The 22,876-nt window shown below is 37.6% G+C and overlaps 1 protein-coding gene across 3 annotated transcripts in view; it reads right to left on the minus strand.

Annotated features, from left to right (window-relative positions):
• Positions 1-22,876, minus strand: part of DNAJC13 (DnaJ heat shock protein family (Hsp40) member C13) — a 124,625-nt gene that overhangs the window by 97,167 nt on the left and 4,582 nt on the right. For 2 of the 3 annotated variants that reach the window (XM_044252372.1, XM_044252370.1), the window contains exon 2: positions 8,345-8,425. In XM_044252372.1, the coding sequence (XP_044108307.1) occupies positions 8,345-8,412 (68 nt within the window). In that variant the 5' untranslated portion in view covers positions 8,413-8,425. Of the gene's footprint in view, positions 1-8,344; positions 8,426-13,760; positions 13,805-22,876 lie in introns of those variants that run through there. The other variant, XM_044252371.1, reaches the window with a different exon arrangement.

The following is a 22,876-nucleotide window of genomic DNA, read 5'->3' on the forward strand; positions in this document are numbered from 1 at the left end:
GTTCCTATGTATATAGTACCACAATACTCTGATTCTGGACAAACTCCATTTGAATAACATTTGTTGTAACTACTGAAACTACAATGACACATCATTTTCAACACAAATCCAGTTTCCATTAGGCTTCACTTTTGGTGTTGTACCTTCTATGGGTTCGGACAAATGTATAAAGACATGTATCCACCATTACAATATCATACACAGTAAGTTTCACTGCCCCAAATATCCTTTGTGCTCCTTTGTCTGTTATTCCTCCCTCCCCCTAAACCTTGGCAACCACTCATCTTTTTACTGTCTCCAAAGTTCTGCCTTCTCTGCAACATCATATAGTTGGACTTACACAGTATGCAACCTTTTCAGACTGGCTTCTGTCACTCAGTAGTATGCTTTTAAGTTTCTTTCATTTTTTTCCTAGCTTGATGCTTGATTACATTTTAGCACTGAGTAAGTCATCACCTGCACGTACTACAGGTTATCCATCCACTCACTTACTGACGGACATCTTGATTGTTTCCAAGTTTTGGTAATTATGAATAAAGGTGCTATAAACATCTGTGTGCATGTTTTTGTGTAGACGTAATTTTCAACTCTTTTGAGAAAATACTATAGAGTGTGATTGCTGGATCATACGGTAAGAGGACATTTGAGTCTTATAAGAAACCACCAAACAGTCTTTCAAAGCGGCTATACCATTTTGCATTCCCACCAGCAACGGATGAGACCCTTTGCTCCTTTGCTCGACATCCTTACCAGCATCTGGCATGGCCAGTGTTCTGATCTCTACATTTGCATTTCCATGATGACCTAAAGTATCTTTTCATATGTTTATTTGTCATCTGTATTTCTACTTTGGTGAGATCCCTGTTAAAGTCTTTGGCTCATTTTTTTTTTTAAGATTTTATTTATTCATTTGACAGAGAGAGATCACAAGCAGGCAGTGGCAGGCAGAGAGATGGGGGGGAAGCAGGCTCCCCACAGAGCAGAGAGCCTAATGTGGGGCTCGACTCCAGGACCCCGAGATCATGACCCAAGCTAAAGGCAGAGGTTTAACTCACTGAGCCACCCAGGTGCCCCCAGTGTCTTTGGCTCATTTTTTAAAGGTTGTTTTCTTATGTTGAGTTTTAAGGGTTCTCTGTATATTTTGAATAGTCAAATAGTCAAGTGTCTTTTACAAATATTTTCTCCCACTTGTTTTTACATTCTCTTGACAGCATCTTTAACAGAGAAGTTTTTAATTTTAATGAAACCTGGCTGATCAATTCATTTCTTCATGGGTCACATCTTTGGTGTTTTATCTAAAAAGTCATTACCAAACCCAAGATTCATCTAGGTTTTCTCCCACGTTATTTTTTTGTAAAAGATTTTATTTATTTATTTGACAGAGAGAGATCACAAGTAGCAGAGAGGCAGGCAGAGAGAGAGAGAGAGGGAAGCAGGATCCCCGCTGAACAGACAGCCCAATGCGGGACTCAATCGCAGGACCCTGAGACTATGACCTGAGCCAAAGGCAGCAGCTTAACTGGTTACACTGAGCCACCAAGGTGCCCCTCCCATGTTATCTTTTAAGACTTCTGTGTTTCACATTTAGGTCAGTGATCCATTTTTTAGTTATTTTTTATGAAAAGTGTAAGTCTGTGCCTAGATTCTTTTTTTTCTTTTCCCTTTTTTAATTTTTGCATGTGCATGTCCAAATGATCAGCATCACTTGTTGAAAAGACTATCTTTGCTCCTGAAGCTAGCTTTAAATACAAGCAACACTATGTGTAAATACAAAATTCCTAAAAAGGGGATATATTATTATTTGCACTTTTGGATGAAAAATGTTCAAATCCCAGACTGCCTGATAATAAGCACAAAGAATTATATAAAGAAAACACAAAAACAATTCAAGATGGACTCATCTGAGGTTTAGAGGCTGGCAGGGTCAAGAGCCAGATCAACAAAGCAAGTGAAAAATCCTCAAGATTTCTAGGATTATCAGAGTTGGTAACACTTGTAAATTCCAGATGGCTAACACTTGTAAATTCTCTTCTTTTGCAGGATTCTAGTTCTACACATAAGAAAGGTATCAGAAATTTGCCAGCTTCATTTTCAGTCAATTTTCCTCTCAATTTTCTGTATCTAGTCACTACACAGACTGTATATGAATGTCATAAGCATAAGCCATTTAATTCCACAGACTGATTACCATATATATCCATCCCAACATACTAAAATCTAGTGCAGACACTAAATTGCTACTCTTAAAATGCAGAGCATTTGCTACAATTAATGTATGCAAATATCAAAGTGATCCACACGTAGATTTTACTTGTAATTTCTACCCAGAAAAAACCTAAAAATCTGTATTTTGAAAATCATTCTAAAGTTTCCCAAAGTGAATCTGCATTTGTTTTTTGTTTTTTTTTAATAAGATTTATTTATTTGTCCGAGAGAGAGAGAGGGAGAGAGACAGAGCATGAACAGGGTGAGCAGCAGACAGAGGGAGAAGCAGACTTTCTGTTGAGCTAGGAGCCCAATGCAGGACTCCATCCCAGGACCTGGGGATCATGACCAGAGCCAAAGGCAGACACTTAACTAACTAAGCCACTTAGGCATCCCTGCACTTCTGCTTTAACTGAAATATATGTATCCTTCTTCCTATTAGAAATGGCTTGCTTGGGGGGGGGGCACCTGGGTGGTTCAGTGGGTTAAAGTCTGTGCCTTCAGCTCAGGTCATGATCCCAGGATCCTGGGATTGAGCCCCACATCCGGCTGGCTCTCTGCTCCGTGGGCAGCCTGCTTCCTCCTCTCTCTCTGCCTACTTGTGATCTCTGTCTGTCAAATAAATAAATAAAATCTTTAAAAAAGGAAAAAAGAAATGACTTGCTTAGGCCAAAAAGGAAACTTTGCTCTTTCATGAAAGGAAAGTGCTTTTTACTCCTGAAATCTATTCCGCTGACCAGCTACTGCCACAACAAACATACAGTTATATAATTTCCAAGGGGGAAAATGACAAGCACAGGAGAAAAGGCTACTTGGCCAGCCAAGGAGACTACTCTAACCATGAATAAACCTGAATTGATAAGAGCACAGAACAGTGGTTGCAAAATGAGACACAAGAAAACTATTACAAAGGTAACATGAAATAGGTCACATGAATATCCTCAAAGGAATATGTGAGAAAGGTTATTTTTAATTTAGAACACCTCTAAATATATCGACATATTTAATTTAGACATATATTTTTAACTTAGAAATACATAGGAAGAAAAATATTTATTCATCTTTGCTGCCACTATCAATAACATTTTTCTGAATGTTGCACCTGGGTTAGCAGTATGTATACAGGCATGAAGAGACTTAAAACTGAGGCCCTAAATCCCCAAAATCACATGTAAAATTTGTCATAAATAGACCTATTTCTAGAGAAAGGGTGCAATTAACAACTCTCAAACAACACAGAGCTTTTAATGTTAACCATTTGATTTTTACATTAACACTGATGAGGAATGCTTTAAAATTAAGACTACAACTGGCCACACAAAATAGGTAAGTATAATAAAAATTTGAGTGCCACATAATAATGTACATAATTAATGAAATAACTATCACACCCTGGAAATGCAAGATCTTTCAAGAAGGTAAAAGCTTCAAGGTATGTATACTAAAAACAACAAAATACTGCTGAAAGAAAATTTAAATACGTAAATATATAGACATCCCACATTCATGGATCAAATCAGTATTGTTAGGGTGGCAATACTCTCCTATTTGATCCACACATTTAATAAAATCCCTATCAAAATCCCAGCAGCCTTTTTGTAAAATTCACTAGCTGACTAAAATTCATACGGAAATGCAAGAGACCCAGAATTGCCCAATCTTGAAAACCAACAAAGTTAGAACCTCAAATTCCTAGTTTTAAAACTTAATACAGGGGCGCCTGGGTGGCTCAGTGGGTTAAGCCGCTGCCTTCGGCTCAGGTCATGATCTCAGGGTCCTGGGATCGAGTTCCGCAACAGGCTCTCTGCTCAGCAGGGAGCCTGCTTCCCTTCCTCTCTCTCTGCCTGCCTCTCTGCCTACTTGTGATCTCTCTCTGTCAAATGAATAAATAAAATCTTAAAAAAAAAAAAAACTTAATACAAAGCCACAGTAATCAAGACAACATAGTTCTGGCATAAGGTCAGGTATATAGATCAATGGGACAAAACTGGAAGTTCAGAAATAAACTTTTATTTATTTATTTTTTTTTTAATTTTTTTTTTTAAATTTTATTTATTTGAGAGAGAGAGACAGTGAGAGAGAGAATGAGCGAGGAGAAGGTCAGAGAGCGAAGCAGACTCCCCATGGAGCTGGGAGCCCGATGTGGGACTCGATCCCGGGACTCCAGGATCACGCCCTGAGCCGGAGGCAGTCGTTTAACCAACTGCGCCACCCAGGCGTCCCAGAAATAAACTTTTACATGAATGGCCCATTATTCTTGACAAGCGTACTGTAACAATTCATTTTCGACAAATGATGTTGGGACAACTAGATATCCACATGCCAAAAGAATAAAGTTGGATCCCAATTTCACACTATATACAAAAATTAACCCAAAATTGAAGCTACAGAATTCTTTGAGTATAGAAGTAAATCTCTGAGACCTTGGATTAAGTAACGGCTTCTCAGATATGACACCAAAAACACAAATTGCGAAAGAAAAAGATAAACTGGATTTCATCAAAATAAAAAACTTTGTGCTTCAGGTGATAGCCATCAAGAAAGTGAAAAGACAACCCACAAAATAGCAGAAAATATCTACAAACCATTTATCTGATAAGCAATCTGTATTCGGAATATATAACAAGCTCTTATAACTCAATAATAAAAGGACGACTAACCCAAATAAAAAATGGATAAATGAGGGCGCCTTAGTGGCTCAGTGGGTTAAAGCCTCTGCCTTCAGCTCGGGTCATGATCTCAGGGTCCTGGGATCGAGCCCCGCATCAGGCTCTCTGCTCAGCGGGGAGCCTGCTTCCTCCTCTCTCTCTTTGCCTGCCTCTCTGTCTACTTGTGATCTCTGTCTGTCAAATAAATAAACAAAATCTTTAAAAAAATGGATAAATGATTTGAACAGACATTTTGTGGAAAATATACAAATGGCCAACAAACACACAAAAAGATATTCAACATTTTAGTCATCAAGGAAATGCTAATTAAAACCACAACAAGGGGTGCCTGGGTGGCTCAGTCAGTTAATAATCTGACTCTTAGTTTCAGCTCAGGTCATGATCTCAGGGATTGTGGGGCTGAGCCCCACCTCAGTCTCTGCACTCAGCGGGGAGTCTGCTTGAAGACTCTCTCCTTCTGCCCCTCCCTTCACTCACACACCAAGTGCACGCACTCTTTCTCAAAAGAGATAAACAAATATTTTTAAAAATAATAAAATGACAACAAGGTAACACTTCCTATCTATTAGGATAGCTAAAATTAAAAAAGAGAGACAATGACAAGTGTTGGTAAGGATGTGGAGAAATTGGATTCCTCATACCATGATAGTAGGATTGCAAAAAATTAAATGTAGAGTTATTATATAATTCTATATAACATCAATTCCACTCCTAGGTATGTACCCAAGAGAACTGGAAATACATAGTCACCTGTAAGGTTACACACAGACATTGACAGCAGCATTATTCATACCAGTAAAAAAGTGTAAACAACACGAATGTCCATCAACTGATGAATGGGTAAACCAAATGCAGTAAATCTGTACAACAGAATACTACTTGGCAATAAAAAGAAATGAAATGCACAAGCTACAATATGAACTTCCAAACACTATGCTAGGTGAAAAACAGTCATGAGTCTGGTTTCATGGTCTTGGTTTCAGCTCGGGTCATGATCTCAGGGTCACCGGGATGGAGCTCCATTTTGGACTCTGCACTCAGCAGAGTTTGCTTAAGATTCTCTCCTTCTGGGCGCCTGGGTGGCTCAGTGGGTTAAGCCGCTGCCTTCGGCTCAGGTCATGATCTCAGGGTCCTGGGATCGAGGCCCGCATCAGGCTCTCTGCTCGGCAGGGAGCCTGCTTCCTCCTCCCTCTCTGCCTGCTTGTAATCTCTCTCTGTCAAATAAATAAATAAAATCTTAAAAAAAAAAAAAAAAAAAAAAAAAAAAGATTCTCTCCTTCTCAGGGCTCCTGGGTGGCTCAGTGGGTTAAAGCCTCTGCCTTCGGCTCAGGTCATGATCCCAGGATCGAGCCCCGCATCCAGGCTCCCTGCTCAGCAGGAAGCCTGTTTCCTCCTCTCTCTCTGCCTGCCTCTCTGCCTACTTGTGATCTCTGTCTGTCAAATAAATAAATAAAATCTTTAAAAAAAAAAAAGATTCTCTCCTTCTCCCACTGCCCCCCCTCTGTGTTTGTGCGCATGCACTCACCCTCACTCTCAAAATAAATAAATAAATAAATCTTTTAAAAAAGCTGCTCTTGTGACAGAAAGTAGATTAGTGGCTGCCAGATACTGAGAAGATACGAAAAAAGGAAAGTAACTGCTAATATTATTAGAGAAGATTTTTGGGGAGATGATGAAAATGTTCCAAAAATGATTAGTGTCCACTACTCTACTGAATATATTAAAAACAACCGAATTGTACACTTTAAAAAGGTGAATTTTATGTTATATAAAATTTTATCTTAATAAAGATATTATTAAAACAAAACAAAAAAGTTTCAAGGTGTCAATGATGGAGGCAAGGAATTGTGCTGAAAGCACATGAACAGTTCTGTTCCAAATTATTAGGTAAGAAAAAAAAGAGGGTGTCTTAAGTCTTAGTCCCAACTTTCCTAAAACATCAAAAAAATTTTTTCCAGATGATTGGAATTATTGATAAGTTCACAAAACATAAATATTCAGTAAGCTTATTCTTTTTATAAAAAATTAATTATTTATTTATTTGACAGAGATCACAAGTAGACAGACAGGCAGGCAGAGAGAGAGAGAGAAAGAAGAAGAAGCAGGCTCCCCATGGAGCAGACAGCCCGATATGGGGCTCGATCCCAGGACCCTGGGATCATGACCTGAACTGAAGGCAAAGGCTTTAACCCACTGAGCCAGCCAGGTGCCCCAGTAGGCTTATTCTTTAGAATTCATGTTTCAGTATGCTATACTTGTATTAAAAATAGAAGTTATAGTATGATGATCAGAGCAATCTACCACCTGAGAAAAAATAAAAATTTTTTCAACATACAATTTTTTAAAGGCCGATTCAAAGAACTGAAGATACTCACATTGCTCCGAGTACATCAATTTTCTAACTTTGCTCAATGAAATCAAATGAAGAAAAAATTTCAAGACAAATATTCTACCAGTTTGTAACAGTTATGCTCCCTTATTTAGGAGCTCATACAATTGAGTTACTAAACGGAAACAAATACTCTTTCAAAATTATAGTCAGTTTGCTAATGCAAATGAGAAACACTACAGAATTCAGATATTGCGCCATTCTAAGAAGTTACTACACTATTACCTAAAAGATGAAAAGTCCAGCAAAAGATCTAAAGTTACTGGCTTTATATATATAGCATGGTTTATCTGAGGTCTGATGTGGAATAGTGTGGTCACCTAACTGTCAAAGCATGGAACACTCATTTTACTTACTGGTACTTAAAAGGATTAGACAGGAAACTGTTTTTGGTAATGGTCAACAGGTCCCATTCACTGAATACTCAGTGTGTTTAAAGCATGATTTTAAAACCTTCACATGCTCCATGTCACTTCATTTAATCCTCACAGCAATCTGAGGAGTAGGAATTACCACCGGTTTTATAAAAAGGAAACAGAAGCATCAACATCTTGGTCTGACCAGGCAGGCTACTAAAAAATGTCACTGCCTCCCCCAAGGAAAAAATAAGATCAAACTCAACTTTTAAAAATTCATTACAGGACTAAAGAAAGATTATAAAATGCACTATTAGCACATTTCTCTGACAGGCAAATCTACACAAAAATGCAGCCATCACACACAGGTTCGACTCCAGGCAATAAAGCTGTGGAGTTAAGACTCTGCCGCTACTACATAATCCAATCACTAATAGACAACATCCAGGAAGGTAGATAGATGGTCTGTTTTCCTTTTGGTATTGTTAATTCGTACCAACTCCCTCCTAACACAGACACAGAAAACCAGAAATGTCAAAAGAAAAAAAGAACAATAATTGATTCCAAGTGTAGCATTTGCATTTAAAATATGCACATATGCTTTTCAGAAGAGAAGGGCTAAATGGCATAACTGAGCTGTGTGGTACTACTCAAGATACTGAAAGTTACATTTAAAATGATACTTCATAGAAGCACAGAAAAATAAAACCAACAGAAATACTTACTTTCCCCTCCATGAATGTTTTGTTGTGTAGAAACATGCCAAATCCTTGTTTTCCCTAATTATGTTCATTTTGTGCTGAAACCTGGAAGATAAAAATATGGCTGAATTCAGTACAGTTATCCTTCAAGTTTTTCCTCAATCTCCCATACCATACTTTCAGAGCTTGCCATATAGTACTGATTTTAAGGCACAAGACCATAGGTTTTAGGGAATAGGCACTATCTATTCACATCTCTGTCACAGACTTTAGCACACCATATTGTGAATGCCTGCTCTTCTCTACTACACTGGGTTTCTTGAGGACAAGAATTGCCCTCAACATCCCAAGAGTAGAGACCTAATAAAAAAATGTTCAAGTAAATGCATCTTTAAATCTCACATTACCAAACAATGCCTTGGCACAATATGGGCACCTAAAAATGTTTGCCAAGTATCAAATCAACTCGAAAAGGTTTTCATTGAGTTACTAAGTGCCAGCTGTTCTGCTGTCACTGTCACTTTAAGGAGACCCACTATAAATACAATTTAACTTAAAAATGACAATATTAAAAAATCTAAAATGTCCATAGCAAAAAATCTAAAATGCTCATAAAGTAAATACTAGCATCTAAAGATAACCATTCTAGCCTCCCCTCCTCTATTTAGAATAGGTATTTTTAAAACAAAATTGAGACTGTCAATTATACTGCTTAAGCCTGTTTTCACACAATTTTAACCTTCTTCTACAGAACCTTCTATGGAATTAAATATTCTCTAAAAAGAAGTGATTTTTTAAGGCTATATGGTATTCCACTATATGAATATACTAGAACAATACTACTTATCGTGTAATCGCAAGCATCAAGCTAAGTACAGAAACTGACAGTAAGTGTTTAGAAACCTAAAAACAATTTGGTGAGTGAACTCCTGGCTGAAGAGTACACAGACCAAATAGTTCAGGACTCTCAAATTTGTACGACAGACCACAGGGTAATAGCTCCCACCCAGCTTCATGCAGAGGGACCATGTTATGTGTTGTATTTTAAAATTAGTCTACTGACTATAACCTAGAAGTGTATTAAATCCAGAACCCAACTATTTCATGAAAAAAATTTAAATTTAGTTAATTGTACAGGATAAATTATTGGAACTGTTTACTAAAAAAAGACTCATAAATTTTGAAGATACTACATAGTTTACTTCATACTGCATAAAAGTTAAAATGAATATGGTCATTTACTTCTTTTGTGACCTGACCATCTTTCCCCACCCTTACTTAGAAATGTACTTAAAAAAATACTGGACACATACCAAAGTGTCAGGCACACTAAGTAGCTAGAATTATGGTTCCGACCACATTATGGTTCACACTGGTCTAATTTGTTTTTAATCAGCAAGTATTCTTCTAATAATGTGAATAAAACGAATTTCATTCAAAAGGACACTTTTATAACAGCTTTTTAAGATACAATTCACACACCATAGAATTCACCCTTTTTAAGTATACAATTCAGGGGTTTTTAGCATATTCAGAGTTCTACAACCAATGTTTTTAGAACATTTTTGTCATCCCATAAAGAAACCCTGTTAGCAGTCACTCCTCATTCCCACTCACTCCCAGCACCTGGCAACCACTAATCTACTTTCTGTCACTACAGATTTGCCTATTTTAGACATCTCATATAAATGAATCATACAAAATGTGGTCTCTGTGACTGCCTTCTTTCATGTAGCATGACATTTTCAAAGTTCACCATACTCTGGAATGCGTTAGTTTCCTTCTACTGTATAGATATACCACATTTTGTTTATCAGTTGATGGACATTTGTGTTGTTTCTACTTTTTGGCTATTAGGAATCATGCTGCTAAAAGCATTTGTATGAACATGTTTTTATTTCTCTTGAGTACATATACCTCCACAGCAAAAACATTATAAAAGACACTGCCATTTTGAAATTGCTTTCTTCATTCCTACTACTTTTGTATTAGCAAAGTGGCAAGGGGCCTCTGTACTCTATGTAGAACACTCTTCCCCTGGACACCTACATGGTTCACATGTCCTTCAAATCTGTGTTTAAATGTCACTTTTATAATGAGGCCTACCCTAACTATCCTGTTATAAATTGTAATCACTCTCCTCATTCTACATCTTCAATTCCCCCTGATTCCTGCTCTATGGCACTTTCACTGTCAATTTATTCAATGTGCAATTTATTACCCATCTAATCCTGCTACCATTATCAAGAGAGAAGAATTTTTGTCTGTTAAGCTAATTTATACACATATATCCCCAAAGTCTACAAGAGTTCCTGACACAGAATGGGTGCTCAATAAGTACTTAAGTGAATGAATGAAATGCAGCAACCCCATGGGAAATCCTGATGTCCACTTTAAACTTGATGTTCTAACAGGTACTCCTAAATAAGGTTTTGTCAAATCTTCTGGAAAAGCATCAACTCATGCTCTGAGGAACAGGAGAACCACAAGTAACAACAAGATTAGGGAAATCTTTAATGTTACTAGAGAGGAAATTACAGTCAACTGACATCTTCCTTTCTAATGTGTATGGAGACAGCTAAATATAGTCCTGACAGTTGGTGCATTTTGTTTGTTTTTTTTCCCCCTGGATTGTGTATCTGAGATGAAACAGACAGCCAACTAAGACTTATTAAAACCAGCAGACATTTTTCCTGGCTTCTAAATCATTTGCAGTAAATGACATTGCTGAAAAGAAACTTAGGTAGGATCTCTGAGAATATGCCAAAATAGTAAAAAATATAGGTCTACAGATGTTATCTTTCCCCTCATATACTACGACTGAATATTGGAATAAGGGGTTAAAAAAGGAGGACACAAAAGGTGATGACCAATACTAAGGAGCAGAGTTTGGACTGCTAGAACATAACTTACCTGACTGACAGACTCTGTGCCAAGGCCTATCTTGGTACAAGAAAATTGTACCAAGAAAATTCACTTGAGTGAAGAGTGACTGGTATCATTAAGGGACTTTAAATGTAAAATGGAGGTGAGAGAAAAATAATAAAGACTTTAAAATGATAGTGCCAGGGGTGCCTGGGTGGCTCAGTGGGTTAAAGCCTTTGCCTTAGGCTTCGGTCGTGATCCCAGGGTTCTGGGATTGAGCTCCACATCTGGCTCTCTGCTCAGCAGGGAGCCTGCTTCCTCCTCTCTCTCTGCCTGCTTCTCTGCCTACTTGTGATCTCTGTCTGTCAAATAAATAAATAAAATCTTAAAAAAAAAAAATGATAGTGCCAAAGAACTTAAGAGCACGACCCAGGGACGGCGGCGGGGGGGTGGGGGGGTGGGGGGAGAGTACTCCTAAAGATGACTTTGTAGGTATTGCTGATTTGGGAATACTTAAACAGATCTTTTAGGAGGAGAATTAAAACAAGTTTACATCAAGAAGGCTTATCTACAACTTTCTAAAGACCTAGGAACTTGGTGATAAAAGCACCAGACTCCAGAGTTCTTAGGTTAGGACAGTTAAAGGAGAGAGAGAGAGAAGATCTAACATACACATTAGTATAAAATTAAACTACTGGAAGATATACAAATGGCCAACAGGTATATGAAAAGGTGTTCAGTATCACTATCAGAGAAATGCAACTCAAAAGCACCAGAGGGGGTGCATGGCTGGCTCAGTCGGTGGAGCACATGACTCCTGATCTCGGGGTTGTGAGTTCAAGCCCCACGTTGGGTGTAGAGATTGCCCAAAATTAAATAAATAAGTAAAATCTTAAAAAAAAAAAAAAAAGAGGCATGAGATATTACCTCACACCTGTTATGATGGCCATTATCAAAACAAACAAACAAAAACCCCAAAAGACAACAAGTTTTGGCAAGGATGTAGAGAAACTGAACACTGGTAGTGAGAATGCAAAATGGTATAAACAGTACAGAAAACAGTACCGAAGTTCCTAACAATTAAAAATAGAACTAACATATGATCCAGCAACGAAACTTCCGGGTATTTATCCAAAAGAATTGAAATTAGGATCTTCAAGAGTCAACTCCCATCTTCACTACAGCATTTTCTATAAGAACCAAGATATGGAAACAACTTCAAATCCATCAATGGATGAAAAAATTAAAAATTGTGGTATACACACACAAAGGAGTATTTTTCAGCCGTGAAAAAGAAGGAAATCTTGCAATATGCAACATAGGTGAACTTTGGGGGACATGATGCTATGTGAAATAAGTCAGCCATAGAAGGGCCAATACTGCATTAGTCCATGCTGTATTATATCAGTTATCTAAAATAGCCAAACTCATAGAAACAGAGAGTAGAATGGTGGCTGCCAGGAACTGGGGTGCAGTAGAAAGGGGGAGTTGCTAATCAATGGGTATAAAGTTTCTGCTGTGCAAGATAATTAAGTTGCAGAGATCTGCTGTACAGCATGGTGCCTACAGTTAACAATACTGTACTGCACACTTAAAAATCTGTTAAGAGGACAGATCTCATGTTAAAGTGTTCTTACCACAATAAAATAAAATTTAAGAAAATTTTAAACTACTGATTACGTGGCTAATAGAAGAAATACTGATGCAGATAACTATGTCTGCACAGAAAAAATACAATATAAGATTAAAGAAGTACCTCAACTCTCTCTGGACATCAGTAGCTGTTCCTATGGCTAGAATCAGCAGATTTGACAATTATCTCTAACATTTTAGGAAGCAACAAGTGATACTGCTATTGTGCTTCCAATCCTGAATAATCACCACCAAAAAAGGCCAGTAAAATGGAAGTGCCTTTTTTGGAAGAAAACTACTCCTCTACCTGAAAAGCTTGCCTTCAGTCATATTACATACATGCAGAGGTATATCTGAGAGGTAAGAGAGGGAGGAGATACTCACCTACATAGCCAAATAAGGGGATAGTTCAGTGCTATGTATTACTACTTTCTGCATAGCCTCATAATGGAAATCAGGATAATCCTTTTTTATTTTGAGCCCTTGGTAAAGATTGTTCTGTAATTGGGGAGGCATGGTGACTCTAATAAAAAGATTTAAGTCATGTCCTGAAATTATGCAAAAACTAGGTTTCATTGAGTATTCATCACATGTTAATGATTAGGCCAGACCTTGGCTATGCGTTTATCCACCTACTTCATTTTGTCTTCATAACACCACTATGGTATAGATATGATGATATGGTATAGACATGATGATCTCCATTTTAGTGACAAGAAAACTATAGAGAATTTATACCACTCTTCCAGGTCACTATGGTAAATAGTTGGGCCAGACTCTGGATTTACTCTGCTTAACTCTACAGTCTATGTATTTATCCTAAGCAATAAAACCTTCCCTCGAATTTAAGAACTCAAAATAAATTCATTCTGACCATGTAATTACAGGTTTATCATTTGACAGCACATTCCTGGATTAATTCAGAACCAGTACCAATTATTACCTTCACACAATTTCAAACAATGAAACAACCTGCCACACTCAACACAAGGCAAAGAAAAAGAAAAGGCAAGGCACCAAGGCTGAATATTTCTGTCTACAGGTATTAAAAAAATTTTTTAAGCGGGGTCCCTGGGTGGCTCAGTGGGTTGAACGTCTGCCTTCAGCTCAGGTCATGATCCTGGTGTTGTGGGATTGAGCCCCACATCAGGGTCCTTGATCAGCAAAGGGCCTGCTGCTCCCTCTCCTTCTCTCTGTGTCAAATAAATAAATAAAAAGTTAAAAAAATAACTGAAAAAAAATTTTTTTAAATAAAGTGTTCAAAACAAACACGACAGAAATTTGTTACGAATACAGGATTCCAGAATAGCCTTTAAGGAGTTCAAAAACAGAAAAATACTACTTTAACTAACAATGAACTTTTAAAATAACCAGATTAATGAGATCTGAGGCTGGGACCTACTTCCCAACAGTGTTATATATATAAAAAGATTTTATTTATTTATTTGAGAGAGATCACAAGTAGGCAGAGAGCCAGGCAAAGAGAAGAAGGAAGCAGGGGGAAGCAGGCTCCCCACTGAGCAGAGAGCCTAATGCAGGGCTTGATCCTAGGACCCTGAGATCATGACCTGAGCCAAAGGCAGAGGCTTAACCCACTGAGCCATCCAGGCACCCCTCAACAGTGTAATATTAACCTCTCCAAATTTTCAGGTAAATCTATTTTATATTCTCAATCAAACCTTAACCACTTTGTGATACAGTCATTTCATCTTATGAAGGCAACTGGTCTGGAAACTGCAGTAACTCTTCCAGACCATGAGGATACTCCTGGACACACAAATAACTCACTAGTGGATAATGCAATACACAAATATCAGAAAAATGCAGAAGAAACAGGATAAAATATTCTGTACTGAGTACATATCATTCAAAGTGAGACTTGGAACAACCTCAAGAGAACCACTGGAAAATGAGTGAAGGCAAGCTAGGGGGTCCAGCAAGCACAGCGTCCTTCAAGTGATGGTTTAATTTTTGAAACACAGACTTGGAAATAATTCCTATTGCACAGGCACCAGAGCACATAAATATAACTAACAACTAGCACAAGAAGCTACATTAGTATACACACTAAACTAGTTTTAATATTCAATCTACCATCAATGTAACTAAAGATGGTGAATTTTTTAAATGTTACTTATGGTTTAAGACAGATTAGTAAAAACTGCCATTTACTGGCTGCATAACTTGAAGAAAAGCTTCCTAAACTTCTCGGAATCATGGATCATCTATGAGAGAGAGAGAACAGTATTTGTAGCAAAGGGCTTTGGTAAGGAGTAAATGATATAAATAAAGGGGATGGTGTGATGCCTGGCTTGGAATAAGCACTAAAAATATTAATTGCAATCATAATAATGATTATTGTACTTTAAACATACTACCCTAGATACGAAATAGTTGTTTCATATCTCTCTATGATTACCTCTCTCACTTTCAGGCTTACAAGGCCCTGTAATCTCTCTTAAGGCATCTTGGGTAGGAAAGTTAAAATTATTAAATTACTTAATCCTAATTCTTTTATCTTTTAATTTCAATCCTTGTAGTATTTATTCAATGTAAATCACCAAAGAGTATCAGCTAGGATTTCTACCTTCAAAAGTACAATGTTTTATTGCTTTAGTCAGTATTTGCAGTTTTTACCTGCTCATTCCAAGATAACTATAGCAATATACATTTCTTAAGCTAGGTTGAATATAATGAGGTGTCATTATTTTATTATCCCTTGTTATTTATTCTTTTTTAAAAAAGATTTTATTTATTCATTTGAGAGAGATACAGAGACAGAGATGGAGAGAGAGAGCACAAGTAGGGGGAGAGGGGAGAGAGAGGGAGAAGCAGACTCCCCACTGGGCTGGGAGCCTGACATGGGGCTTGATCCCAGGACCTGGAGATCATGACCTGAGCCGGCACTTAACCATCTGAGCCACCCAGGCATTCCTTGTTATTTTTTACAATTTTATCTTACCTAAAAAGGTTTTCAAAAAGAAATAAGTAAGGGCATCTAGGTGGCTCAGTCGGTTAAGTCCGACTCTTCATTTCAGCTCAGGTCATGATCTCAGGGTCGTGAGATACAGCCCTACTTCAGGTTTTGCACTGGGTGTGGAGACTGCTTAGGAGTCTCTCTTTCCCTCTCCCTCTGCCCCTCCCCCCACCAAGCCTGTGCACACTCCTGAACACACGCTCACTATCTCTCTCAAAAATAAATGAATAAATGAAATGAAAAAAATAAAAAGGCATAAATATATGAGACAGGTTAAGATACTCATGATAGATGAAATTTTTAAAAATTACCTTAAGTCAGCTGTAATCTGACATTTAAGCTTCTCTTTATTTCAACTTTATTCCCAACTTTATTCCCACAATACTATGATTTTTCAAGTCAATGTTACTTACTACATTTTAGATCCCCTACTTAGGTGTCTGGAATCTCACTTATTAGAAGAGTACCTCTTTATGTGAAACCAACATATTTTTTAATTTATTTTGGTATCTACAAGTTAACTATGGTTTGAGAAATTTTTGGAAAAAAGAACTTCACTCCCTAAGAATAATCTATGCTCCATTTAATATTTAAGTATTTCTCCATTAATATTTACATATTTCTTTAATAAGCTCCAGAAGTGTTTCTAAAATTGTTGCCCAGAGACAAAACTCTTAAGCAACCAGAATTCCCATTAATAGTGATGGAAAATATGCAAAACTTCTAGTATCAAGCAGCTCAAGCATCAAGCAGGTAACAGCAATAAGTCATTTATAGGCTAAATAGCAATTATAAATAGTAATGAACTGTCCAACTAACAAAATGTCAAACTTGCTGCAGGAGATCTTGGTAGCAGCTGTCTAGTCAGCACTTGCCACCCTGCCAGTTGTTGAGACGTACCCAAGTTAGGAAGAATTTATCTGTTCAAACTAATTACTGCTTAAATTTCATCTCTTTCAGGGCATCTGGGTGGCTCAGTCGGTTAAGCCTCTGCCTTTAGTTCAGGTCATGATCCAGGGATCCTAGGATGGAGCACTGTCTCAGCAGGGAGGCTGCTTCTCATCCTCCAACACCCGCCCCACCATGCACTCGCTCTCTTGCAGGCCCTCACTTACTTGCTCACTCTAAGTACATTAAAGAAACTCTAAAAAGAAAAAGAAATTTCATCTCCTTCATTTCTGTGTGTACCACTTCAAATTCTCAAAGATACACCTTTTTTTTTTGATGAGAAAAACACAAATTTACATGTTATTTGTAACTAAACACAATGAAAGTATCTCCAGTTTTTTAAGCTGCCTTTGCTTGTTCTCATTCCATACCTTATTATTATACCACCTACAGAGGGTGGGTTTTTTTTTTTTTGCAACTTAGCAGTTTGTTCTTTTGAGAGAACTGTTCTAAGGGTTAAAAAGTCAAATTCAGGGCAACACAGGCAGTCTGGCTAGATTCACCCTGTTCAGTGAATTCCCTTGCTTCATGCTTTCGAATAACATTTTTTTTTTTTTAAGATTTTTTTTTTTTTTATTTGAGAGAGAGAGACAGTGAGAGAGAGCATGAGCGAGGAGAAGGTCAGAGGGAGAAGCAGACTCCCCATGGAGCTGGGAGCCTGATGTGGGACTCGATCCCGGGACTCCAGGATCACGCCCTGAGCCGGAGGCAGTCGTTTAACCAACTGCGCCACCCAGGCGTCCCTCGAATAACATTTAATGTTCTCACATTCTCTAATTTATTACTGGCAGTAAAACTGGCAATCTATTTGAGATCATTTATGAATAAAATGAGACCAATCTTTCAGAAGAAACGATTTTGACACAAAACCACAGAATGTGAGAGTCCACTAAGCAGAAGCCTACACCAAACTGATATGAAGCACAAAAAGCAGGTTGAATGGCCTCAACACTATGGAAACCCAGATAGATTACAGCCAAGCTATAAGCAAAAGAATCTGCACACACAGCAAAACTTAAGTGTATGTGCAAGTCCTGTGTTTAAGTAAAAACAGAGTCTTCATTTAACCAGAGATGAATGCATGTACTCAGAAAAATACAGATCTTCTTTGACTTACTATGGGGTTACCTCCTGATAAGCCCACTGTAAACTGAAAATGCATTTAATACACTTAAATTACCAATCATCATAGCTAAGCCTAGCCTACCTTAAATGTGCTCAGAACACATTAGCCTACAGTTGGGCAAAATCATCTAATACAATGCCTATTTTATAACAAAGTATTGAATATCTCATGTGATTTACTGAATACTGTACTGAAAATGAAAAACAGAATTGTTGTAAGCATATCAGTTGTTCACCCTTGTGACTTTGTGGCTGACTGGGAGCCACGGCTCACTGCCATTGTCTGCATCACGAGAGAAGGATACCACATAGCGCTAGCCTGAGAATATCAAAATTCAAAATACAGTTTCTACTGAATACATACACTTCCACACCATTACAAAGTTGAAAGAGTTTAAGTCAAGTCATCGTTAAGTTGGGAACCATCTGTGATCTACTAGTGAGTAAAGAAAATGGCTTTAATAAAGGGTATTTGCCTTTAAAGCACACATTTTGCATGACCCACTGAGATGAATTTTTACACAATTACAACAACTTGGAGAGAGCAGATAAAATACTAATTTTTACACTTTGAATCTGTAACATAAAGAATTCTGATTTCAAATAATGAATTAAAAACATAAGTTTGTCCTTAAATGCATTAAAAAATAAAATGGATGGAAAGATGGATATATGATAAAGCAAGTAGTAAATGTTAATGTGAAAATCTCAGAGATAAGTGTAAGTAAGTACTGTAAAGTTCTTCAACTTTGCTGTAGATGAAAAATTTATTTGGGGGGGAAGAACTGCCTTTACCTTTATTTTCTGACCTAGATTGCCTACAGAAACCCTGTTTTTCTGCTCCATTGTAACACTACACCTGAAAATATGGTATACAGTCACATGATAGGAACAAATTTATTAATTTAATATTTCCTCATACAGCTAAATCCTATTAAAAATGCAGGGGGAGGGAGAACCCCTGCTAAGGCAAGGGCTAATCTGGAGTAATAACCAAAGAGAGAATCCCTTAATACTAGCTTTTTAAAGACCTACATTTATTTGTAAATGGATTCAAAATCTGAGTGAAATATATCACTATGCTAGTTGTTTCAAATAAAAGGTTAAAATATAAATAGCTGGGGCAACTGGGTGGTTCAGAGGGTTAAATCTCTGCCTTCAGCTCAGGTCATGATTTCAGGGTCCTGGGATGGAGCCCCACATTGGGCTTTCTGCTCAGCAGGGAACCTGCTTCCCCCTTTCCCTCTGCCTGCCTACTTGTGACCTCTCTCTGTCAAATAAATAAATAAAATCTTAAAAAATATACAGTTAGTGCTCCAATTTTAGATATGCCGTTAAAGCAAGCACAAAATATAAAGTTAACAGAACATTAATTTTTACCCAGATTAAAAAGTTACAACTGTCTTAGATAGAATGTGCTGTGTATGGGGGAAAACTGATATGAACTTTAACCTTCTTTTTTAATTTTTAATTTTCAGCTTCATGTTTTAATACGTAACACAAGTAGAGGCAAAAGTATTTCCTTCTAAATAAGTAACAAATCAGTATGTGTAATGTGTATAATACCTAAGGTCTTTTTTTTTTTTTTTAAGTTTTTGTTTATTCATTTGAGAGAGAGAGAAAGAGAAAGAGCACAAGCAGGGGGAGAGGCAGAGGGAGAAGCAGATTCCTGGCTGAACTGCAAGCCTGACATGCAGCTTGAGCCCAGGATCTGGAGATGATGACCCGAGCTGAAGGCAGACGTCCAACCATCTGAGCCACCCAGACACTCCTTTACAGGGGTCTTCAAAAAGTTTAAAAAGTGGCATGGGGTAGCTGTCATTAGGGGCCTGCCTTCAGCTCAGGGGGGAATTTGCTTCTCTTTCTACCCTTCCCCCTGTTCATGCTAACTCATTCTCTCAAATAAATAAAATCTTTTAAAAAAATAGTTTATAAAATAGATCACAAAGCAAAGTTTTAATACATCCTACCTTAGCTTTCTAAAAGCTCTGAAAGACCCATTAACTCGAGATAAATGTGCCTAGAGAAGAAAGCCAGTGATACTATCAAATTTCAGCTGACAATCATATATCCAAATAATTGTCCAGAAGTTGTAATACTGTAACCTTTGCATTGTCTGCCACATCAAAATGAGATTTTTTTATTTTTAATTTTTTAAAAGATTTTATTTATTTATTTGACAGACAGAGATGACAAGTAGGCAGAGAGGCAGGCAGAGAGAGAGAGGAGGAAGCAGGCTCCCCGCCAAGCAGAGAGCCCGATGTGGGGCTCGATCTCAGGACTCTGAGATCATGTCCCGAGCCGAAGGCAGAGGCTTTAACCCACTGAGCCACCCAGGCGCCCCCAAAATGAGCTTTTAAATACTTCCACCACCACCGGGCAGGGCAAATAATCTAAGATTCATCTCCCCATTCTTTAAAAATCCATTCCTTTCCAATGAGAAATCAGATACAGATTCATGAAATAAAGGGCAAGAGATTCAAAAGCAATCCCTAAATCTGAAGAAACACTTTTAATAGTATCTTAATTGGGGGAGGGGCAAGCGTAAATACCACAGCAGTTAATTTTGTTGGCCATTCGTATTCAATATAAATATTGAAAAAAATACGTCTTTACATTTTTATCACATGTATGCTGATTTCATGCAAGAGAATAATTCTTACTTCTTAGAGCTGTCATAACACACACACACACAAAAGTTTTTTTCCAAGAAATATGCATGATTGACTTTTCTTTACAGAACTTAAAAATGCTGAAATAGTCACCTAAAAAACCCAAACAAATGTGTCCATTTAAGCAATCCTGTGAAACTGATGCTAATAATCATTTACATAGTTTTAGTTTGTACACATTCCTGAAAATTTTTAGACCTAATTTCTATTTCATCTTTGAAGCTAACCTGGCTCATGAAAGAACAAAATGTACTAGTTCAATAAGCTCTTCTTTAGCTCACGAACAGGTAGTTAATAATCTTCCTCTATTACACGAAAGAGACTCTAATGGGTAAGAGATTTTCGATTGCCATGTTTTAACTTGTTGCTGTTTTTTCTATCACTGTAGTGAAGGCATAATGGAGAACTAAATTTCCTAAGCATATTGCAAATTCTACTTAGAGGAAGTTTTACAGTAAGCATCCTAGTAGGCAAACTCACTATTAAAAGATAAGGACCTGGGACGCCTGGGTGGCGCAGTTGGTTAAACGACTGCCTCCGGCTCAGGGCGTGATCCTGGAGTCCCGGGATCGAGTCCCACATCAGGCTCCCAGCTCCATGGGGAGTCTGCTTCTCCCTCTGACCTTCTCCTCGCTCATGCTCTCTCTCACTGTCTCTCTCTCTCAAATAAATAAAATAAAATCTTTAAAAAAAAAAATAAAAATAAAAGATAAGGACCTTAGGCTACTACAATTTCCCTTTCACCCAACACAAAACAGCAACATGTAGGTTTCTTGACTCTTTCTGAAATATCCCTGTTATTCCAAACTCTGCCATAGTTCTTCAGATTTTAAAGAAAACCCCAAATCTACCAGTTAACTAAAAAAAAGAAAAAGAGGAAAATTCCACTTTTAAAATTAAACCCAGCACATCTATGGTTGGGGCAGGGAATGGCTTTAATCTGCTCTAAGATTTGCTAAACATCCAAAATACATTCTGTATCTTAACTAGAAATTTGAGGGGGAGAGAAACCTCAAAGCACTAGATGACTAAGAATACATGCCTGAAATTCATCTATAAGAATTTAAATTTTACTATAATTAGCATAGAATTTATGAAATATTAGGGAAAATCTCCTATTTTCATAACTTTATCAATCCTTCCATTATGTTCTGGCAACTACACTTGACAAAATTAAAACATTTAATTATTTTAGATTGCTTCCGGGTTTTGTTTTTGTTCACCAAAGATCAAATTTTTACTCATCAACTTCACAGAGGTATTCCTGATGGCCACGCGCTAAATATGTGAACTCTGCTTAGGCAGCGTGGTCTATTTTTAAAGGCAATTTAGAATGCTGCAATAACAAAATCCCATTGAATGTAGATTTTGTTGTTGTTGTTTTAAAGTTTTATTTATTATTTAGTTGAGAGAGAGAGTGTGTGTGTGTGCGCATGGGCAGGGGGAAAGGAGAGGCAAAGGGAGAAGGCAGGGAACCTGATGCAGGACTCAATCTCAGGATCCTGAGATCATGACCTGAGCCAAAGGTAGCTACTTAACTCACTGAGCCACCCAGGTGCCCAACTTTGTTGTTTTAGAGATCACTTCTTCATAAGCAGTCCATGAAAGTGCAAGTAAAACTCAAATATGCAAGCTACTGAATAAAGTTAAGAGCCTGTGAAAAGAGCTACTAGCAAATTATGTTTAGCTTTATTGATAAAATAAAGATTTTACTGAACACTTAGTCTAAGTTAGTAAAGAGGATCACGACCACGTTGGTTTAAGTTACTACAAAAATATTCCCAAATCAGTGATTCTCAAAGGAGTTCCTGCAATTAGAAATCACTCCATACTACAAGAGATGTTACTGATTGGCATGTGCTGAGCAAGTGAAAACTGCAAAAGCACAAAAATGTGTTGAAAACTAGTGACTATAATTTTAAAGATGCTATGATTCGAAACACTAGAGTAGGGGCTCCACGGTGGCTCAGTCGGTTACAGGTCTGCCTTCAGCTCCAATCGTGGTCCCTGCGTCCTGGCATCCAGCCCCATATCAGGCTCACTGCTCAGAAAGGAGTTTCTATCTTCCTCTCCCTCTGCCCCTCCCCTCCCCTCATGCTCTCTAACAAAGAAAATCTAAAGGAAAAAAAAGAGCAACACTACAGTAGTCCCCCCTATCCTCAGGAAATCTGTTCCAAGACCCCCAGTGGATTCCTGAAACCACAAAGTATGAAATCCCATACAGACTCTTACCCTGTATATACATACCTGTAATAAAGTTTAATTTATAAATTTGGTATAGTGACATATTAACAGTAAGATGAAACAATTTTAACAATATAGTGTAATGTTATATGA

Source organism: Neovison vison, chromosome 6 (genome assembly GCF_020171115.1).
Source record: "Neovison vison isolate M4711 chromosome 6, ASM_NN_V1, whole genome shotgun sequence".
Taxonomy (NCBI): domain Eukaryota; kingdom Metazoa; phylum Chordata; class Mammalia; order Carnivora; family Mustelidae; genus Neogale; species Neogale vison.